At 53.2% G+C, this 19,556-nt stretch overlaps 2 protein-coding genes and 1 pseudogene across 2 annotated transcripts in view; all 3 read right to left on the minus strand.

The window, feature by feature from the left end:
- MYBPC3 (myosin binding protein C, cardiac) overlaps positions 1–8,944 on the minus strand; it is a 21,301-nt gene extending 12,357 nt beyond the window's left edge. Inside the window, exons 1-11 of the mRNA XM_023528768.1 lie at positions 8,920–8,944; positions 7,545–7,811; positions 3,914–4,027; positions 3,741–3,833; positions 3,501–3,649; positions 2,537–2,654; positions 2,009–2,057; positions 1,835–1,864; positions 1,605–1,658; positions 901–921; positions 449–612 (exon numbers count right to left, since the gene is read on the minus strand). Coding sequence (XP_023384536.1) covers positions 449–612; positions 901–921; positions 1,605–1,658; positions 1,835–1,864; positions 2,009–2,057; positions 2,537–2,654; positions 3,501–3,649; positions 3,741–3,833; positions 3,914–4,027; positions 7,545–7,811; positions 8,920–8,944 — 1,084 coding nt within the window. The remainder of the gene's footprint in view (positions 1–448; positions 613–900; positions 922–1,604; positions 1,659–1,834; positions 1,865–2,008; positions 2,058–2,536; positions 2,655–3,500; positions 3,650–3,740; positions 3,834–3,913; positions 4,028–7,544; positions 7,812–8,919) is intronic.
- Positions 8,945–10,091: 1,147 nt separating this feature from the next.
- Positions 10,092–10,210, minus strand: LOC111737831 (annotated as a pseudogene).
- A 667-nt stretch (positions 10,211–10,877) lies between these two features.
- Positions 10,878–19,556, minus strand: part of SPI1 (Spi-1 proto-oncogene) — a 15,528-nt gene continuing 6,849 nt past the window's right edge. The window contains exons 3-5 of the mRNA XM_011356975.2: positions 13,100–13,287; positions 12,052–12,214; positions 10,878–11,749 (exon numbers count right to left, since the gene is read on the minus strand). Coding sequence (XP_011355277.1) covers positions 11,430–11,749; positions 12,052–12,214; positions 13,100–13,287 — 671 coding nt within the window. The 3' untranslated portion in view covers positions 10,878–11,429. The remainder of the gene's footprint in view (positions 11,750–12,051; positions 12,215–13,099; positions 13,288–19,556) is intronic.

Below are 19,556 nucleotides of genomic sequence, written 5' to 3' on the forward strand. Positions count from 1 at the left end.
TGTTCTGTTCTGTTTGCCTGTGAGGAAGACTAAACGGGCTTGACCCTTTTCCCAGCTGTTGGTCTTTGGCCTAAACTAGCTTCTTCCCTTTTTCTTGTGTTGCAAGGGTGTAGCAGGTTTTTCTTTTTAAGGGCAGGTGCAGGAAGAAGGGACCACCTGGTCTTAATAGGTGAAGAGGGCTAACCTGTGCTCTGTCCTTTTCCTCGAGGTGTCTCTGGGCTAACCTTTGCCCTTCTCTTTTTCTGTGTGGAAAGGGCTAACCTGGGCACTCCTGTTTGTTTGTTTGTTTGTTTGTTTTTCCCTACGCAAGAGTGGGGTTAACCTGCACAAGCGTGGGGTTAACTCTTCTCCTTTCCGGGGCTAAGCTGGACCTTCCTCTTTTTCCGTGCGTGAGGTGGGGGGCGGCGGAGCTGCGCCCTCTCCCTTCGCGTGGAGGCGGAGGGCTAACCTGTGCTCTTCTTCTCGTCGCGCTTCATGCCCTTGAGCCGCTTGAGCATGCCGCGCAGGTCCGTGACGCCGTGCTGGAAGGCGATGCGCTCGTACTCCGACGGCGGCGCCTGCCGCAGGATCTCCCACACGTCCTCCTCCGCCGGAGCCTCCAGCTTCGAGTCCCTGTGTCCCGCAGTCCGTGAGCACAGGCCTCAGGGGACACCGCGTGGCCAGGGGCAGGATTGCAGACCCCTCCCCTAGCGCGGGGCTTCTTGGGGCCAAGACCAAGAGGTTGTAGCTGCCCCGGCCCGTCTGCCCCTTCCTTTCTGATGGGGCAGCTTGAGCTGGCATGAGTGTCCGCCAGTTCCAGGGGTCCAGGGGGCTTAAGGCTCAGTGTGGGGGCTGAGGCTAGGAAGGGGTTCTTGATGGAAGTAAGGGTGATAGGGGTGCTGGGCGTCACAGGGCACTCACCGTGGGGTCCGGAAACTGCTGCTCCAGGTCGGGAGAAAGGCAGGGACCCGTTAGAGGAGTGGTCTACTGCTCCACAAAGACTTGAGGGGTGGGAGCCCATGGCCCTCCCCGCCTCCTCCTCCCTGCACTCACGCCCTTCCGCCTCTCCTTGTTTACCCCTCCTGAGCTCTGGCAGGTGGGTATCAGAACCTCACCCAGGTCTGTCTGATTACCAGCCTCATCCATCTCTCACCCACTGTGAGGGGATGGGATCCTGCCAGCGTCCTGCTGCCCCCAAACACCCGACCCCAATGCTTACTCTCTGGGCCACAGTAGCATCAGCCGTAATGCAGGGTCCGGGAGAGAGAGGGAGAGGACACAGAGGACATGAGTCAGTTGGGCTGAGCTGGGTGAGCAATTCCTGTGGCTCTAGGGCCCTCTCCTAGCATCTTCTGGGTCCCTGCAACCTACTGAGGTGAGCTATTGCAGACTCGAGTGTGGGGTGGTCGTGGGGGATGCTGTGAGGATGTTAGTTCACAGGACATAATATCTGTAGAGCCCTCTGACTCTTCCCAACACCAGGATTGTCCCATCTGACCGACAATGAAACCAGCTCAGGGAGGTGTAGTGACCTGCTCAGGGACACACAGCTGTAAAACCACAGTGCCAGGATTTTTAAACTGGGTCTTGCCACCTTCCCCAGGAGCTGCTACTCAGGGACTCACCTCTTCTTCAGCAGTGAACTGAAGTCCAGAATCCCAGCATCCTCGTGGCTGTCACTGTGGAAAGGAATCCCCAATGAGGTTGAAGCAGAGCCTACTAGAAGGGGCTGGGAGCGGGTAGTGGTGAGGGTGGAGTGATAGGAAGGAACGCTGGCCAGATGGCGGCTCTTTGCCTGTCTCAGACCCCTGGGGTCTGTGTACCGGGCACGTAGGGCTGGGGGAGGGAGGGGTACCTGATCCGACGACCACCTCCAGCCAGGCTCCTGTGGGGGTTAGAACCAGTTCCTCACCTGCCCAGGGAGCTTCCTCTCCCCCATGCCCATCAACTTAGCCCTGACCCCCACAGCGCCCCAGCCCTGACCCTGAGGCTAGCCACCCCCAGGACCTGAGGAGACATGGCCACTCACGTGCGGCGGAAAGCTGATCGGAGGTCCAGGTCTCCAGGGCCAATGGCCTCTGGGTTCAAAGAGGGAGATGAGACAGGGAAAGGGACTTCAGAGGGGACCATCCCAGGATCCCTGGGTTCTAATATCACAGACCTGCCCATCCCCGACCCCTTGGGAGTGGGAACCTTCCCCTGGACCCCACATCCTGAGCCTTGCCAGGGTCAAGTTATCAGGGAGGGGGACAGGTGATCTTAGAGGTGGTTGATCATCCACTCATCTCTCAATTCACCTATTCACCTGTGCCAGGAGCCTGGGACATCAAGATAAGACCCAGACAAGATCTAGACTTGGCTGTCACCCTACTCCAGCCCTGGAAGCCTCCATGGATTTCTTTCATGCCCTTGAATGAGCAGCTTTGGGCATGTGGCCAGCAGCTGTCTGGCCAGGACTAGGCATCCTCCTTAGCATTGGGAAAAATGGAGGCAGGTACTAGGGACAGGACCCATGGGGAGCCAGAGCTCAGGACAGAGGCCAGGGCACCCTCCTCACCGTGGACTGTGAGACTGAAGTTGCAGCTGTCGAATTTGTCCTTGGTGGACACCTCACAGCGGTAGCCACCAGCAAATGTGGCCTGGGCATCTGAGATGTGCAGCTCGAACAGGTAGACCTATGGGGGTGAGGTGTCAGGGGAGATAGGGGCTAGAAGACGAGGTCCTTCACCCCTAAAGGAGACTGGGGGTGGCTAATGGCCACCAACCTTCTCACACGTCAGGGTTTAGTTACCCCATAGTTTTGTGTAACTAGCAAAAGGAACCCCTTCTCAAGACACGCCACTGCCATGTGTTGGCATAAGGTGGTGATAAAATATAAATCTGTGATGGCTATAAGGCAAATGCCATTCACTCAGGACGAGGCACTTTTGTGCAGTGCACAGTCCGTATAACTGAACATGTCAACCCCGCCCTGCCAGAGGCCGCCTTGCCTGGGCCAGAAAGAGTCAGAGAGCACGAGGCTGCAAGTCACAGCACAGGTTCTAGGCCTGGCTCTGAGTAACCTCAGACCAGCAACGACAAACTCTCAAGCTTCGGTTTCCTCGTCTGTATAATGGATTGTCCTGCTTGGCCACTGAGGCCATTAGCTCTGATACCCATCCATCCAGGGGCTGTTCACCCTCACTGGCTGGTGCTCCCCATGCTTCACCATGTCCCTCAGCCTTTTGAGCTCCCTGGGACCCCAAGTCTTATTATGCCCCCTTGAGACTATCTTGCCCTGCAAGCTCCCCACGTCTCACAGGTCCCCTGTGCCTCCCCATAACCCTCCTCTGAGCCGCCCCATGCTCCTCATGTGCACTTAGCTCCCCAACCTACTTCCCAAGCACCCTTGCCCCTTCTTTGCACCCTCCATGTGCCTCCAGTCTCATGGTGCCCCCCATGCCTCCCAGGGCTCTCGTGACCCTTTACATGTGTCCCCATGACCCCTGTGCCCGCAGGCTCTTGTGCCCTGCAGGCCCCACCTTGCTGGCCCGGTCGTAGCTGTCATGGAGCTGCAAGTGTTGGCCCACCTTGCTGCTCAGGTCCACCCACTTGCCCTTGAACCATTTGACCATAGGTGGTTTCAGAAGGCTGGCCCCAGCCACATGGGCTGAGAAGGTGATGCTGCCACCTACAAGAGACAGGTGACAGGATGGGCTCGGGGATGCCCTGATGCCTCCCTCCTACCCCCATACCTTTGGCTGTATCGGCTCCACACTCACCCACAGTCACCTCGCCATCCTGTGGCCGTGTCACAAACAGGCCGATTGGGTCATCAGGGGCACTGTGGCCATCGGGGGCTGCTGAACTTGATCCTGTGAGCAGAGACCTTTGAGAGCTGCCCTGGGACACCCCCATTCGCTGACCCTGGCTTTCCCTGCCCAGCCCCTCTCACCTTCGAGACTTGGGGAGCCTCCTTCTACCTCAGTGGCTGAGGTCGGGGCTTCTCCAGGAACTCCGGGAGCCTCGGCAGGGGCAGGAGCGGGGCCTGGCACAGGCTCTGCCTTCTCTGCTGGGATCAGGTGAGGCGTCATGGAGCAGCTTCTAACCAGAGACCCCTCCTGTCCCCGGTCCCTCCTCAGTCTTTATAGACTCATTAAATACTGCAGTGTGTGTAGAGCTTCATCTGGTCCCTCTCTTCTTCTCACCCGCCCATGACCCCATCTGTCCCCTAAATTCTCTCCCTTCTCTGCCCACCACCTCTCTGAGCTCATGCACCCACTCCTGTCCTTTGCCCCCATCTCTCCTAAGGATCAGACCCAAGAATACACACTGTCTACGAGGCGTCTCACTTGAATGAAGATTCCAAAACCCCTCCTCTTCTCTCACTCCCCAGGAGCCTCTCAGAGATGGCTCATGCTGAGCTGGGGAGCCAGCCTGCATTTCGCCTTCTCCTGCCCTCACAGACCGTCTGTGCCCACATCTCCGTGAGTCTGCCCTGACCAGCTCTGAAGTCTGTCCTTCCTCTCCTTTCCCAGGCTCTGGCCTCGGTCCAGGCCCCAGTCTGGGCTGGGCTCCCCCCACCCCGCAGCTCCCAGGACTTCGCTGGTGGCACACAACACGCCGGCTGTGTGTGGGTGTCCAGTGGGAGGATAGGATCATGTCTTGTTCATCTCTGAATTTCCCCCACCTCCACAATGTCTGGAACGAGCCAGAGAACCACATGGGGGCACTCAGAGAGGTCTTGCTGCAGGAAAGGGGGCTTTCCTGGCAGAAGGCACAGCCAAAGCAAACGCAAGAAAGTGGGAAAGCACCTCCTACACCCCGAGTGATGGAGAGCTGGCGGGACTGTCCCTGCACCCAGAAGCTCAAACCTCAGGGAAGACTGACCAGGGCCTTACCTGCTTCTATGACCTTGAGGTCAAACTTAACCTTGGAGGAGCCAGCGATGACTGCATAAGACCCCTGGTCAGCAGGGCTCACGTCCCGCACTGTCAGCGTGTGCCGTGTGCCTTCGGCTGCCAGGCCAAACTTGTCACCGGCACTGATGTCATTGCCCCCTCGCTGCCAGCGCACCTTCACTCCTGCCCGCTCTGTCTCGGCCTCAAACACTGCAGGGCTGCCGGCAGCCACCTCTGCTGACCGTGGCTTCTTGCTGAAGGCTGAGACTGAGGGGCCAATGGAGGTTGTAGGGACCCTTGGCTTGCCCATGCACCCCACGCCTGCAGCCCCTCTTATTAAATATGGTGCCAATCACTTTAATGCATCACCTTATTTAATGTTCCAATAGTTCTATGAGATAGGCGCAATTATTATGCCCATTTCTCAGATGAGGACACCAAAGCTAAGAGAAGTGACTTAACGAAATCACACAGCCAGTTGGTGTGAGAGTCTAACCTCCAAACAAGACTTTTGCTAAGTGCATCCCTGGGTACCATCCCCAGGGAAACCAATGATGAGCCCAGCTTCTCCTCCACACCATCTGGGGCCCTTGGCAAGGGACAGGTACTCTGCCTACTCGGATGTGGCTAAATTTGTCCTCCAAGGACCTCAGGCTGAGAATCAGCAATTGAGATAAAGCGGGCCTGGGAGGGGGCTGGAGGCTGGGGGACTGGATCTGTGCCCTGGACAGCCTTGATAAGGATACAGGTCAGGACCAGGCCCCTGTGGTCCTGTGAAAGGCTGTGACTTTCTCTGCCCTTGGCCACGGCTCAGGGCCCTCTTGACCGTCCTCTCCCAGAGCAGAGTGTGCATTACCTCAGTGTGGGGCCACGCCTGGTGTGGGGGCCGCAGGCGGGCAGGCTCATAAAGCAGAGACTCTCAGAGCTAGAAGGAACCAACCCAACTCCTCTTTGTATAGATGGGGAAACTGAGCCCCAGCGCGGGGAGGGACTTGTCCAGGAGCATTCGGTGAGCCTGGCTGGAGTCTAGACTCAACCTGGGTGCCTGCCTGCAGCGGCCTTTTCCCAAAAGGCAAGCCAGGCCTAACCTTGCTGCAGAAGGAGACGGGGGTTGGGGCAGGGAAAGGTCCTTCTGTCTCCTGAGAGTGAGGGGGTGACCCCAGGAGCCTCCTGCCTTGGCTCCCTCCCCTCTGTGCACCAGGCCCTGGTTCACCCTCACTCTCATCAGAAGGACGGGAAGGAGAAACTGAGAGCCAGAAAAGGACCCAGGAGGACAATCCCCTCTCAGGAACTTGACCCCAGTCCCGCCCCCCAATTGTAGATGCCCCCAGCCCTCTGTGCCCCACACTCAGCCCAACCCCAGGCCTGGAGCTACCTGGTTTCTTCCCCGGCTCAGGCATCTTGACAGAGGTCACACCAGGAACTGAGCAGACACAGGCCACCCACAGAGGATCTGAGCAGGGACCCGTCCCCACACTATATAAGGGGCTCTCCCCCTCCCCAGGCCCTCCTTATCTGCCTCCTTCCCAGCTACCTGCTAAATATAGACAAATTCCAGAGAGCGAGTTTCTCTCCAGGAGAAGGTGGGGGAAGGTGGGGCCGCGTTGTTCCTGGCTGGCTCCTGTTCCTACCACCGCCAGCCCAATATGATGGCCTCTGCCTTCCTAACCTTCGGTGAACTTCAAGGGTACCCCAAACCCTGCCTGTGTATGTCCCTCTGACAGGCAAATTATGCAGTGGGAGTATGCTGGGTCCACGAGCCTGAAGCATCCTCGCTGGGCAGTGTGGTTATAGCACACAGGCCTTGAGTCCTGGCTCTGCCACTCTCTTAACTTCCCAGTGCCTTCCTTAGTTTCCTCATCTGTAAAGTGGGGTTGATGATAGCAGCACCCACCACATAGGATTGTTCCGTGAATGAAGCAGGTTTTCTTTATAGACTCATTAAATACTGCAGTGTGTGTAGAGCTTCATCTGGTCCCTCTCTTCTTCTCACCCGCCCATGACCCCATCTGTCCCCTAAATTCTCTCCCTTCTCTGCCCACCACCTCTCTGAGCTCATGTACCCACTCCTCTCCTTTGCCCCATCTCTCCTGAGGATCAGACCCAAGAATACACACTGTCTACGAGGCGTCTCACTTGAATGAAGATTCCAAAACCCCTCCTCTTCTCTCACTCCCCAGGAGCCTCTCAGAGATGGCTCATGCTGAGCTGGGGAGCCAGCCTGCATTTCGCCTTCTCCTGCCCTCACAGACCGTCTGTGCCCACGTCTCCGTGAGTCTGCCCTGACCAGCTCTGAAGTCTGTCCTTCCTCTCCTTTCCCAGGCTCTGGCCTCGGTCCAGGCCCCAGTCTGGGCTGGGCTCCCCCCACCCCGCACCTCCCAGGACTTCGCTGGTGGCACACAACACGCCGGCTGTGTGTGGGTGTCCAGTGGGAGGATAGGATCATGTCTTGTTCATCTCTGAATTTCCCCCACCTCCACAATGTCTGGAACGAGCCAGAGAACCACATGGGGGCACTCAGAGAGGTCTTGCTGCAGGAAAGGGGGCTTTCCTGGCAGAAGGCACAGCCAAAGCAAACGCAAGAAAGTGGGAAAGCACCTCCTACACCCCGAGTGATGGAGAGCTGGCGGGACTGTCCCTGCACCCAGAAGCTCAAACCTCAGGGAAGACTGACCAGGGCCTTACCTGCTTCTATGACCTTGAGGTCAAACTTAACCTTGGAGGAGCCAGCGATGACTGCATAAGACCCCTGGTCAGCAGGGCTCACGTCCCGCACTGTCAGCGTGTGCCGTGTGCCTTCGGCTGCCAGGCCAAACTTGTCACTGGCACTGATGTCATTGCCCCCTCGCTGCCAGCGCACCTTCACTCCTGCCCGCTCTGTCTCGGCCTCAAACACTGCAGGGCTGCCGGCAGCCACCTCTGCTGACCGTGGCTTCTTGCTGAAGGCTGAGACTGAGGGGCCAATGGAGGTTGTAGGGGCCCTTGGCTTGCCCATGCACCCCACGCCTGCAGCCCCTCTTATTAAATATGGTGCCAATCACTTTAATGCATCACCTTATTTAATGTTCCAATAGTTCTATGAGATAGGCGCAATTATTATGCCCATTTCTCAGATGAGGACACCAAAGCTAAGAGAAGCGACTTAACGAAATCACACAGCCAGTTGGTGTGAGAGTCTAACCTCCAAACAAGACTTTTGCTAAGTGCATCCCTGGGTACCATCCCCAGGGAAACCAATGATGAGCCCAGCTTCTCCTCCACACCATCTGGGGCCCTTGGCAAGGGACAGGTACTCTGCCTACTCGGATGTGGCTAAATTTGTCCTCCAAGGACCTCAGGCTGAGAATCAGCAATTGAGATAAAGCGGGCCTGGGAGGGGGCTGGAGGCTGGGGGACTGGATCTGTGCCCTGGACAGCCTTGATAAGGATACAGGTCAGGACCAGGCCCCTGTGGTCCTGTGAAAGGCTGTGACTTTCTCTGCCCTTGGCCACGGCTCAGGGCCCTCTTGACCGTCCTCTCCCAGAGCAGAGTGTGCATTACCTCAGTGTGGGGCCACGCCTGGTGTGGGGGCCGCAGGCGGGCAGGCTCATAAAGCAGAGACTCTCAGAGCTAGAAGGAACCAACCCAACTCCTCTTTGTATAGATGGGGAAACTGAGCCCCAGCGCGGGGAGGGACTTGTCCAGGAGCATTCGGTGAGCCTGGCTGGAGTCTAGACTCAACCTGGGTGCCTGCCTGCAGCGGCCTTTTCCCAAAAGGCAAGCCAGGCCTAACCTTGCTGCAGAAGGAGACGGGGGTTGGGGCAGGGAAAGGTCCTTCTGTCTCCTGAGAGTGAGGGGGTGACCCCAGGAGCCTCCTGCCTTGGCTCCCTCCCCTCTGTGCACCAGGCCCTGGTTCACCCTCACTCTCATCAGAAGGACGGGAAGGAGAAACTGAGAGCCAGAAAAGGACCCAGGAGGACAATCCCCTCTCAGGAACTTGACCCCAGTCCCGCCCCCCAATTGTAGATGCCCCCAGCCCTCTGTGCCCCACACTCAGCCCAACCCCAGGCCTGGAGCTACCTGGTTTCTTCCCCGGCTCAGGCATCTTGACAGAGGTCACACCAGGAACTGAGCAGACACAGGCCACCCACAGAGGATCTGAGCAGGGACCCGTCCCCACACTATATAAGGGGCTCTCCCCCTCCCCAGGCCCTCCTTATCTGCCTCCTTCCCAGCTACCTGCTAAATATAGACAAATTCCAGAGAGCGAGTTTCTCTCCAGGAGAAGGTGGGGGAAGGTGGGGCCGCGTTGTTCCTGGCTGGCTCCTGTTCCTACCACCGCCAGCCCAATATGATGGCTTCTGCCTTCCTAACCTTCGGTGAACTTCAAGGGTACCCCAAACCCTGCCTGTGTATGTCCCTCTGACAGGCAAATTATGCAGTGGGAGTATGCTGGGTCCACGAGCCTGAAGCATCCTCGCTGGGCAGTGTGGTTATAGCACACAGGCCTTGAGTCCTGGCTCTGCCACTCTCTTAACTTCCCAGTGCCTTCCTTAGTTTCCTCATCTGTAAAGTGGGGTTGATGATAGCAGCACCCACCACATAGGATTGTTCCGTGAATGAAGCAGGTTTACCGATAAAAATGCTAGAGCAGCATTGGGCATGTAGAAAATGCCGAAGGAATGTTTGCTTTTATTAGTTGGCCCCTAGTTTACCAGCTCACAAGAACCTAGGCTGGCTTCCTGCTGTGGGACCCTGGGTGTGCTCAGTCCAGGACCGGGTGGGAAGAGGGCAACAGTGAGGCTGACATCCCCCAAGGGGAAGGGCTGGGTGGTAAATCTCTAAAAACACCCCAAAGTGAAAGACACAAGCAGAGCTGGCTTTTGGCCAAAGTCACAAGGACTCACACAAAAATTACTTTTAGAATGTTCTGAATCCCCTCATGCCCCACTCCGAACTGTTCCTCTGTGACCTCTGTATCCTGTAACAGACCCCCTCGCTCACCTGCCTCACATCAGGGGCATCAGCTGCTACACAGAAAAAAGCAAATCACAGACGACACACTCCAAGCGAGACCCATTATCAAGGAAGGTCATTTGTCCCCCGTGGTCGAGAAGACACAATTCTCCTCATGAGCATTGTCCACGTGGTCAAACCTTACCATCCCTTTAAACACTGAAATCCATTCTTTTCTGCCATTTTAACCCGTTTTAAACCGGATTGCATCCTCCTGCACCTTTTTTTTTTTTAATCGCCTACAGCACCTGGTCTTCCTAGGTGGTCTCCCATCCAAGTACTAACCAGGCCCGACCCTGCTTAGCTTCTGAGATCAGACAAGATCAGGCACATCAGGGGCAGCATGGCCGTAGACTTGCACCTTCTTTAAAAGAGGACTATGCACCACTGACCTTCTCTCCGGGGTCTCTCTCCCTAAGGAAGGTCACAATCGGGCTTCCATGAGCCAGAGCCCTTGAAACGAGGAGGTGCGTGGAGCATGGCCCAACGCTAGTGGCCCCGAGTCTGGGTTCTCTGAGGGCCGCAGGGACTTTCTTCACCCCCAGGCTGTCGGCTGCCACTTCCTGCTCCTGGGTAGTCAGGAGCAAGAAGCTTCTAGGCCACCGGGCTCATCTTTTGTTGTTTCTCCCCTGCTGTGGGCTGGAAGCCAGAGGACACAGGACACTGGGCTTCACCCCAGGGGTCCACTCGTGTCCAGAGTCCTGCTCACGTGGATTCTGTGAGGACACCTTGTGGCCCACCGGAGTTCTGGGGCCCAATTCCTGTCCTGCCCACCCCTCGCCAGTTGTGTGACCTTGGACAAATTACTTGACTTCTTTGAGGAGCCTCAGTTTATAAAATGGGATTTTCGACTTCCCTTCTCAAGGCCAGAAAATCCAGCGTGGTTGCCGTTACTATCATCATCATCATCATACTGGGGTCATAAGCTAAAGATTATGAGTTTAAGCCTCCCTGAGGTTTTAAAAGAAAAACTATTTTTCAGATTTGGAGAGTTTTTTAATGATTTATTTCCCTAATAACAGCTGAGGATTCATTCTTTCCACCAGGTCTAATTCCTGGTCAGGCACCGTGTGTCATTGGTCTTCATGTTCCCACCATCCTCAGTAAATGCCTAATGGACCAGTGAGAAAAACAGAGATCACACGGGCCCGGACAAGGTGCATAAACAATTTTAAGAGATTCTCTGTGCTGCAAAAGGACTCACAGAATAATTTTAATAATAGGGTTTCTTCAGGAAGCTAATGAGGGAGAAGTGTGGGAAGGGAGAGGGGCTTAAATTTACAGATATAGTGACTTCGAACTCCCAAGGAAGCACCCTGGTTGTACTAAGCAAGGCTGATCCTTGCCTGGGGTCAGAGGCCCCAACGGCCTTCCGAGAGTGGGGCTAGAGTCCTGGTGGGAGATGAAGTGGGGACCTGGGTAGGGAACTTGGGGGTGGCGGTGAGGCGAGGCCCGGCCGCCACAGTCCTGCCCCGGCCCCGGGGAGCTTTGCTCCCTGTGTCCGGCTGGGCGAGGGATTAATGCTATGGCCAGCGGGGAGGCCCGGCGGGCCCGGCGGGTCTGCGGGCCCGGGCTCAGTGGGCCGGGTGGCGCCGCTCCGCCAGGCCCCCGCGGCCCAGCACCTCCCCGCTGAACTGGTAGGTGAGCTTCTTCTTCACCTTCTTGACCTCGCCTGTCTTGCTGTAGTTGCGCAGTGCACGGGCCATCTTCTGGTAGGTCATCTTCTTGCGGTTGCCCTTCTGGATGCCCCAGCGGTGTGCCAGCGCCTCCTTGTGCTTGGACGAGAACTGGAAGGTGCCCTTGTCCTTGTCTACCCACCAGATGCTGTCCTTCATGTCCCCGCTGCGGAGCAGGTCGAGCAGGAACTGGTACAGGCGGATCTTCTTCTTGCTGCCTGTGGGCAGAGGCGGTCAGCGCGCCAGCACGCACACCCACGCCCACCACTCTACGGGGTCCCCTGGGGAGTGGTCTTGGGGAAGGATTGGGTCGGCAGAGGTCCACGGGGAACCGGGTCCCCCACTGCATGCCTGGTACACACACTCACACTCATTCACACTCACACACAGCGCAGAGAGGTACAACACTCACACACACACGCTCAGCTCTGTGGTGTGACTGCTGCGTCAGCTGGTCTTGGCTGGGGTGGGCCTAAGCACAAATACGGCCAGGGTCGGGGCTGGGGCTCGGCCCCCCTACCTGTTTCCCCGTGCACAAGGCCTGGCCCCGGCTCCAGGCCGTCCGCCTCCCCATCCGACACCTCCAGTGGGGGGCTGTGCCGCTCTCCCTCCTCCTCATCAGAACTGGGCTGGGCTGGGGACAGCGAGGGGTATGGGAGGCACATGCGGGGTAGGTAGGGGACCTGGAAAGGTGGGAGAAAGAGAGTTGAGCCAGTGAGGGATTTGGAAGCTCAGGGCTGCAGGGCAGGGGTCAGCGGAGGAGGAGCGCGGAGCAGGCCGAGGGTGGGGCGGTAAGCAGGGGCCAGGAACACGTGAAAGAGGCGGGGGAATTTGGAGGTCATTCAAGTTACAGAGGTTAGGCAGGGTCACCACGCATAGGGTGCAGGTTGTGGGGACGAGGGGCTGCTGAAATCCCGCCAAGCTGGGCCCCCCGGTTCAGGGCCAAGTGACTCAGGGAAAAGGTCCCTGTTTCTCACATGCACAAGGTACCATATGGACTAGCAGTGGCCCCGGGGTGAGAAGTAGGGGTGTGGAGAGGCCTACGAGTTAGGCACCAGAGTGCATGGGCTTTAGTAAGTGAGCCATGAGTGAGGGAAGAAGCAGTCAAGGTCATGAGGGGAGATAGAGGTCAATGGAGGTCACCGTTTGGGATTAAGGTCAGTGGGTCTGAGCAGGGTCAGTAAAGGGGGTCGTTGGGGAGAGACAGGGGCCAGCAGACGTCAGTGGAGGTCAGTGCTCAATGACTCGGATGCTAGATCCATGGGGGGCCAGCAAATGGTGGTTGCAGCCAGCGAGGGTCAGGAAGGCCCATTCGTTGGGTTGGGGTCAGGCGGGTTGGTGTGGGGGGTGGGAATTATCTGGGCTCTGTCCATCATGGGGAGAGAGGAGATAAGGGGTGGGGGGTCACAAGGTCAGTCAGAGGGTCAGGAGGAGCCGTTGGGTCTTCAGCCACCGTTGGCGCCGTAGGGCAGGAAGCGAGTTGAGTAAGAGCCTGTATCAGCTTCCTGTGAAGCCTGGGCCCCACCACGGGCCTCAGGCTCCTTCGGGCCAGGCCGGACTGCACGCACCTGGTGGCCGAGGCTGGCATGGGTGGGCGCCATGGGGGTGTCGAGCACGTGCATCTGCTCCAGCTCCATGTGGCGGTAGAGCTGCTGCAGCTGTGGGGGCTGCACACTCTGCAGCTCCGTGAAGTGGTTCTCTGCGAAGCTCTCAAACTCACTGTGCACATGGTGCGGGTGGAAGTCCCAGTAATGGTCTGTGGGGAACAGCCAGGCAGTAAGGGGTGAGCCCGGGGATGGGCAGGGCAGGAAAAGGTTAGAATAATGTAAAAATAAGAATGCCAGGATGAATGGGGCTATTACCACAGGCCAGCCTGGACTACAAGGTGACATTAATCACCTCGCCATTCTGCTCGTTATCTGACGACCCTATTTTATAGATGAGGACCCTGAGGCTCTGAGGGGCTATATATATAACATGCTCATGGTCCAAGGCCTCGTCAGTGGCAGAGCTGGGACCCAGGCCTGAAGCAAAGCCTGCATTATCAATGACATTTCTACTTTGCCTCCCACATGGCCACCAGGACACAGGCTTTTGAGCTAGAGGCTGAATCCTGACTCTGCCATTTACTTCCTGTGTGACCTCAGTCACACGCATGGACTTCTCTGGCCTCGGTGGACTCACCTGTGAAATGGGGATAATAGTTACCAGGAGAATAACAGCGAGTTCACATTTGTAAAACTCTTCGCTTTCGAGTAGGCCCTGGGGGAAAGTTGACTCCCCTCCCCTCCCCTGAGTTGACTGGTTGCCCACAGTCACATGCATACGGCCTTGTCACATGGCCAAGGTGTGTGACTGCAAAGTCACAGGGCTGACATTCCTCACACACCAGAACTAGTCCAGGCTCATGTTCAAAGCCATGCCCTTGGACAGCTGCATCTGTGTTCCAGTGAAGTTACTAGGACCCGAGGCTTTCCTGGAAACTCCCTCATGGGTGCTTTCAGAGTCTGCGGTGGCGTGGATTCAAGTTTGAGGAACAGCCACATGCCACTGGGAGCCCTGTCTGGGACTCGGGCAGGTCTTCAACAAGGTTCCTCTGGGCACCCTTTCCAGGAACAAAAACTGCCACATGTCTAAGGACGTCCTGGGTACAGTTTGGGGTCCAAAAGAAGATACGGTGAGAAAGTGACAAGAGGGCTTTTCTCATGTGACCCAAAGAAGGAGCGTACAGGATGCTAGCCCAGCGTCTCTGGGACGAGCACAAGGCCCTGCAGGGGGACCGTCACCGGCCACGCGTGTGCATCTGTGTGTGACATATGCGTGTTTGTCTGTCTGTCTCTCTCTTTTTTTTCTCTCTCACACAAGTATATACCCATTCACACATTCCTAAGAAATGACATGGGGTTTTTTTTTTTTGGCTCTGGACTTTTTATCAGAAGACTTGCTTTCTAATCCTACTCTGTGGTGGCTTTGCTGTGTGACCCTGGACAAGACAGTTTATCTCCCTGAGCCTCTGATTCTCCATTCTACCGTTACTGATGTCCTGTCCACGTGTGAAATCATTTGAACCCTCAGTCTAGACTTCCACCTCTATGAGGCAGCATGGCATAGAGGAGAGCAAGTCCATAATTTGGGAGTCAGGTGGAGCTGGGTTCAATCCTGGCTCTGCCATTTACTGTTGTGTGACATTGGGCAGGTCATTCCACTTCTCTAAGCCTCAATTTCTTCATCCGTAAGATAGGGCTAATAATTACACCTATGTCATAGGCTTGTTGAAAGATTAAATGAGCCTGCAAAATGCTTAAAAGAGAGCCTAGCACAAAGCGAGTTTCAACGAACATTAACTATTATTATTATTAATATTATTATGAGCCTGGATTAGCACCTGAGCAAGATGCTTTAATATATGTTTATTTCCTCTTCTTACCCCTGCTCCTGCCTCCTTGGTCAGTGGCTCAGAGAAATAGTTTCAGGGGCCCTGGCTGTCACTTTCTCTCAGAGGCTGGAGTTGGGGCCCCAGCATTGTACCACAAGGGCAGTGACCGCTTTTACTCAGCTCTGTACTCTCAGTGCCTAGACCTAGTGGGCACTCCACAAACATTTCCTGAACGAATGAATGAATGAATGAGTCCTATTCTCTTAAGAACTCTCCCTGACTCTCCTCCACAAAATCATATAAACCTGAGGGAAGACAAAACACTTCATTTGTACTTGTATCTTGCACTGAGTTAACGAGATCCAGAAACTCTCCACTTGCTGTGGGAAAGTTGGGTCTGTCTTTTAGAGACAGGCCCTTTGGGGGCTCTGGGATGTGGTGAGCAGATCTAGGATGTTCTTTAGCTATATAGATGGGCTCTTCGGCCCCGCTCCTGGCCCTTCCCGTTTTTGCCTTCTCCTGCCCAGGCTGAAGTTCCCAGATCTTTGTAGAATGCCCCATCAATCCTGCTCGCCAACCTCCCACCCTCACACCCACTCCAGTTCGGGGTCGAGGGTCCCTTGAGTGCCTGCAGCTCTCCAGGTGTAGGATGAGAGCCCCTCATTGCTCTTTCCCTCCTGCTATCCACCTCTGTTCTAATTTCATTTGAGACTCATGGGCTCACTCTGGTGGTCCCAGCCTGAGGCCAGCATTTCTCAAAGCGGGTCACAGTGGACCTTCATCAGAGTCATTTGCAGGGCTGGAAGATCCTGCAGGTTTGGGGCTCACTGGAGACTCACTGAATTAGAAGCGCTGAGAGGGAAGCTGGGAATCCGGACTCTAACAGGGTCCCAAGAAGGTTCCTTTGCTCACTGAAGTTCTGGAACCCTGCCCCAGGGTCCCCAGAAAGTAACAACAGAGACTCTTAAGCTACAATTAAAGTTTCAAAAGGCCCAACGGAAACCTCACCTTTACCCTTGATTTGAGCACTCAGGCAATTATGTAATAAACGTTGTCTGGTAGGCAGAGACGGTCCAAGTAAAGGGCCCTCTGAAGGAACACAGTACATGCAAGGAATACTTCCTAGTGCAAAGGTCAGCACTCCTGGGCAATTTGGACCTCATTTCTGGATAGCTGTTCATAAATGCATTACTTTACCCCTTTTTGTCTCTTCAATGGGCCACCCAGGCCATCTGCAATTTATGCCTCTTTAGCATGACTCTCTGCTCCTTAAAAGAATACAATGTCATTTGCATATCTGGAGATAACTCTGGACCCTCCCTTCTGTAGCCTGTTAGGCACCCAACACATAATAGGTCTCAATTGATATTTGATTAAATGACCAATAAAAGATAACTTTTAATGTGTTTTTTATGTACCAGGCACTGAGCTGAATACTTAATCTACATTATTTCATTTAATCTTCACCTTAGCTCTGACCAGGTGGCCACTATAGTATGATCTTCATTTAGCACATGAGGAGATTCTGACTCAAAAAGACTAAGTCCCTCCTCCACAGGCAGTCATAGTAGAGTCAGGACCCAAACCTACCTGCGTATGACTCCAGGGACTGAACTCTTACAACTATACCATACCACCTCTGAGGAGCAAGGCTGTTAATGAAAGCTTTGATTAAGACCCATGGTGGCAGAGAGACTTTACCGACTGCTCTTATCCATCTTTCTGTCTTCCATCATCCACCTTTCATCTTCATTCATCATCCATCATCCATCATCCATCCTTCACCCATTCATCATCTAACCATTATCCATCCATCCATCCATCCCTCATCCAGCCAGCAATGATTCATTCATCTAAATCTCTCATTTCTTCCCTTTCAAACCAGCTCCCAAACTGGAACCAAAGTCCTACCCACACATCCCTATTTTTACTCAGTTTTTTTGGTGTCACTAATACCTTTATGTCACCAGGACAAAAATAAAATAATATTCAAAACAACCCCCCACACACACACACAAAATCAAGTCTTAAGTGTCATTCAGTTGACCTTATCTCCTTAGCGCAGAAACCCCAGCTGAAGCCAGGGCTCCCCCAGGGGAACAGAAGTAAGATCGAGACAGAGAAGGAAGATGAGGAATTAAGAAAGCAAGAGCTGAGAAGAAACTTTCTCAGGAAATCACAGACCACTGGGCAAGGGCTCCTGAAGGCCAGCCTCCTGCAGACTGTTCCGAGATAGAGACTAAGGGCCCAGAGCAGGGAGCTCCAGGTCTCGTGGTTCTCGTTACTCTCTACCTTGTTTCCTAGTTATTAAGGCTTTGGCTATTCCTTTCATTGCAAAGATAAATCTGACAGGACCTGAGTTTCATTCATTCCACAGTACCTAGCAATGTGCCTGGAATATAAAATCTCTCTCTATATCTCTCTATATATATATCTCTCTCTATATCTCTCTCTATATCTATATCTATATCTATATCTATATCTATATCTATATCTATATCTATATCTATATCTATATCTATATCTATATGTAATCTATATCTATATCTATATCTATCTATGTCTATGTATAGATGTAGATATAGATATAGGTATATATATGTGTGTATGTGTGTGTATATATATGTGTGTGTATATGCATATATATATGTGTGTATATACACACACATATATATATATGAGTGGGAGATGGATGGAGGGTTCAGTAGGTGGGGGGAAGGACAATTGGAAAGGTGAAGGAGTGGATGATTTAGATTGACGTGTGAATAAATTGGTGGATGGTTAGTAGTATGAGAGGAGGAAAGAGTATATGGAAAGATGGATGGAGAGAAGGACTCATACTTTGAAACTCTATTTCCTTTACCAATCCCATCTCAAATAGCAAATCCTATCAACCCCAGTAGGGTGGCTATTATCAAAAAACAGAAAATTACAAGTGTTGGCAAGGATGTGGAGAAATTGGAATCCTTGTGTACTGTTGATGAGAATGTAAAATGGTGCAGCCACTATAGAAAAAAGTATGGTGGTTCCTCAAAATACTACATAAAATTACCATATGATCCAGAAATTCCACTTCTGGGTATATTCCCAAAAGAACTGAAAGCAGGGTCTCAAAGAGATATGTGTACACCCATGTACACCCATGTTCACAACAGCATTATTTAGAATGGCCAAAGGTTACCCAGCTGTCCATTGACAGATGAATAGGTAAACAAAATGTAGTGTATACACACGCTCAAATATTATTCAGCCTTAAAAAGGAAGAAAATTCTGACACATGCTGCAACGTGGCTGAACCTTGAGGACATTACACTAAGTGAAATAAGCCAGTCACAAAGAGCAATACTGTATGATTTCACTCATATGAGGTACATAATGTAGTGAAATTTATAAAAACAAAAAGTGGGACGGTGGTTGCCAGGGGCTGAGGGGAGGGGGCAGTAGGGAGTTGTTGTTTAACGGGTACAGAGTTTCAGTCTTGCAAGATGAAAGAGCTATGGAGACGGGTGACAGTGATGGTTATATAACAGCGTGAGTATATTTAATGCCACTGAACTGAATACTTGACTAAGATGGTAAATTTTATATTATGTGTATTTTACCACAATTAATAATGACAATAATAAACAGCAAATTCTATGAGCCCTGCCTTCAAAAAATATCCTGAATCTGTCCACTTCTTTCTGTCTCTGTTGCCACCACCACTAAGACACTGTCATTTGACCGTCCTTTCTCTGCCTTCCTATTCTTGCTTCCCCTCCATCTGTTCTCCAACAAAGCAGCCAAAGTAACCTTTTAAAAGCTATTCCAGAGTCAAAACAAAACTAAATAAACAGAAAAAATAAACAAGCAAAAAAATAGGTTACACTAAAAAAAGTGGACATGGAAAGGCATCAGGCTTCATAAGAAAAATTCTAGTAACCAGAAGACAGTAGAGAATTACTTTCAAATTTCTAAGAGAAAAAAAAACAATTTTCAACCCAGATTTTTACACACAGCCAAGCTACTATTAACCAAGTGAGAGCATAGATTAAAGACATGAATAAGGTAAAACAACCACAAAGCCTTACCCCCTACACATCCTTTCTTAGGAGACTGTACTGATAAGAATAACAAATCCTTATGTAACATTCCTTTTACCGGCAGTGTTTTACCGGCAGTAACTGACTTCAGCAATCCTATGAAGTAGGTATCATTATGAGAAAGCTGAGGCACAGAGAGGTAAAATATCTTGCCCATGGTCACCCCAGAGAGTAATGGGGAGTCGGTGCAAACCCTAGCAGCCTGGTTCCAGAGTGAGGGCTCTTATGTCCTTGCAACACTGCCGCTCGAAAACGCAGGGACAAGAAAGTGTTGGTACCAAAAGTACTCCTCGTGGCTCAGTCGTAACGTTCGCCAGGTCATAATAATGGAAAATTTGGATACTGATTTGACAAAAATTACTATACAGAGAAAGGCAGACACTGGATGAGTTCACTTATATGTGGAATCTTCAAAAAAGAAAACACACACACACACAAAAGAAACCAAACTCGTAGAAACAGTGATCAGAGTGGTGGTTACCAGAGGCAGGGGGCGGGGAGAACTGGGTGAAGGGGGTCGAAAGACGCAGACTTCCAGCTGTGAGGTAAATCAGTCCTGGGGCGTGA

Source organism: Pteropus vampyrus, unplaced genomic scaffold, assembly GCF_000151845.1.
Source record: "Pteropus vampyrus isolate Shadow unplaced genomic scaffold, Pvam_2.0 Scaffold31, whole genome shotgun sequence".
Classification (NCBI taxonomy): Eukaryota; Metazoa; Chordata; class Mammalia; order Chiroptera; family Pteropodidae; genus Pteropus; species Pteropus vampyrus.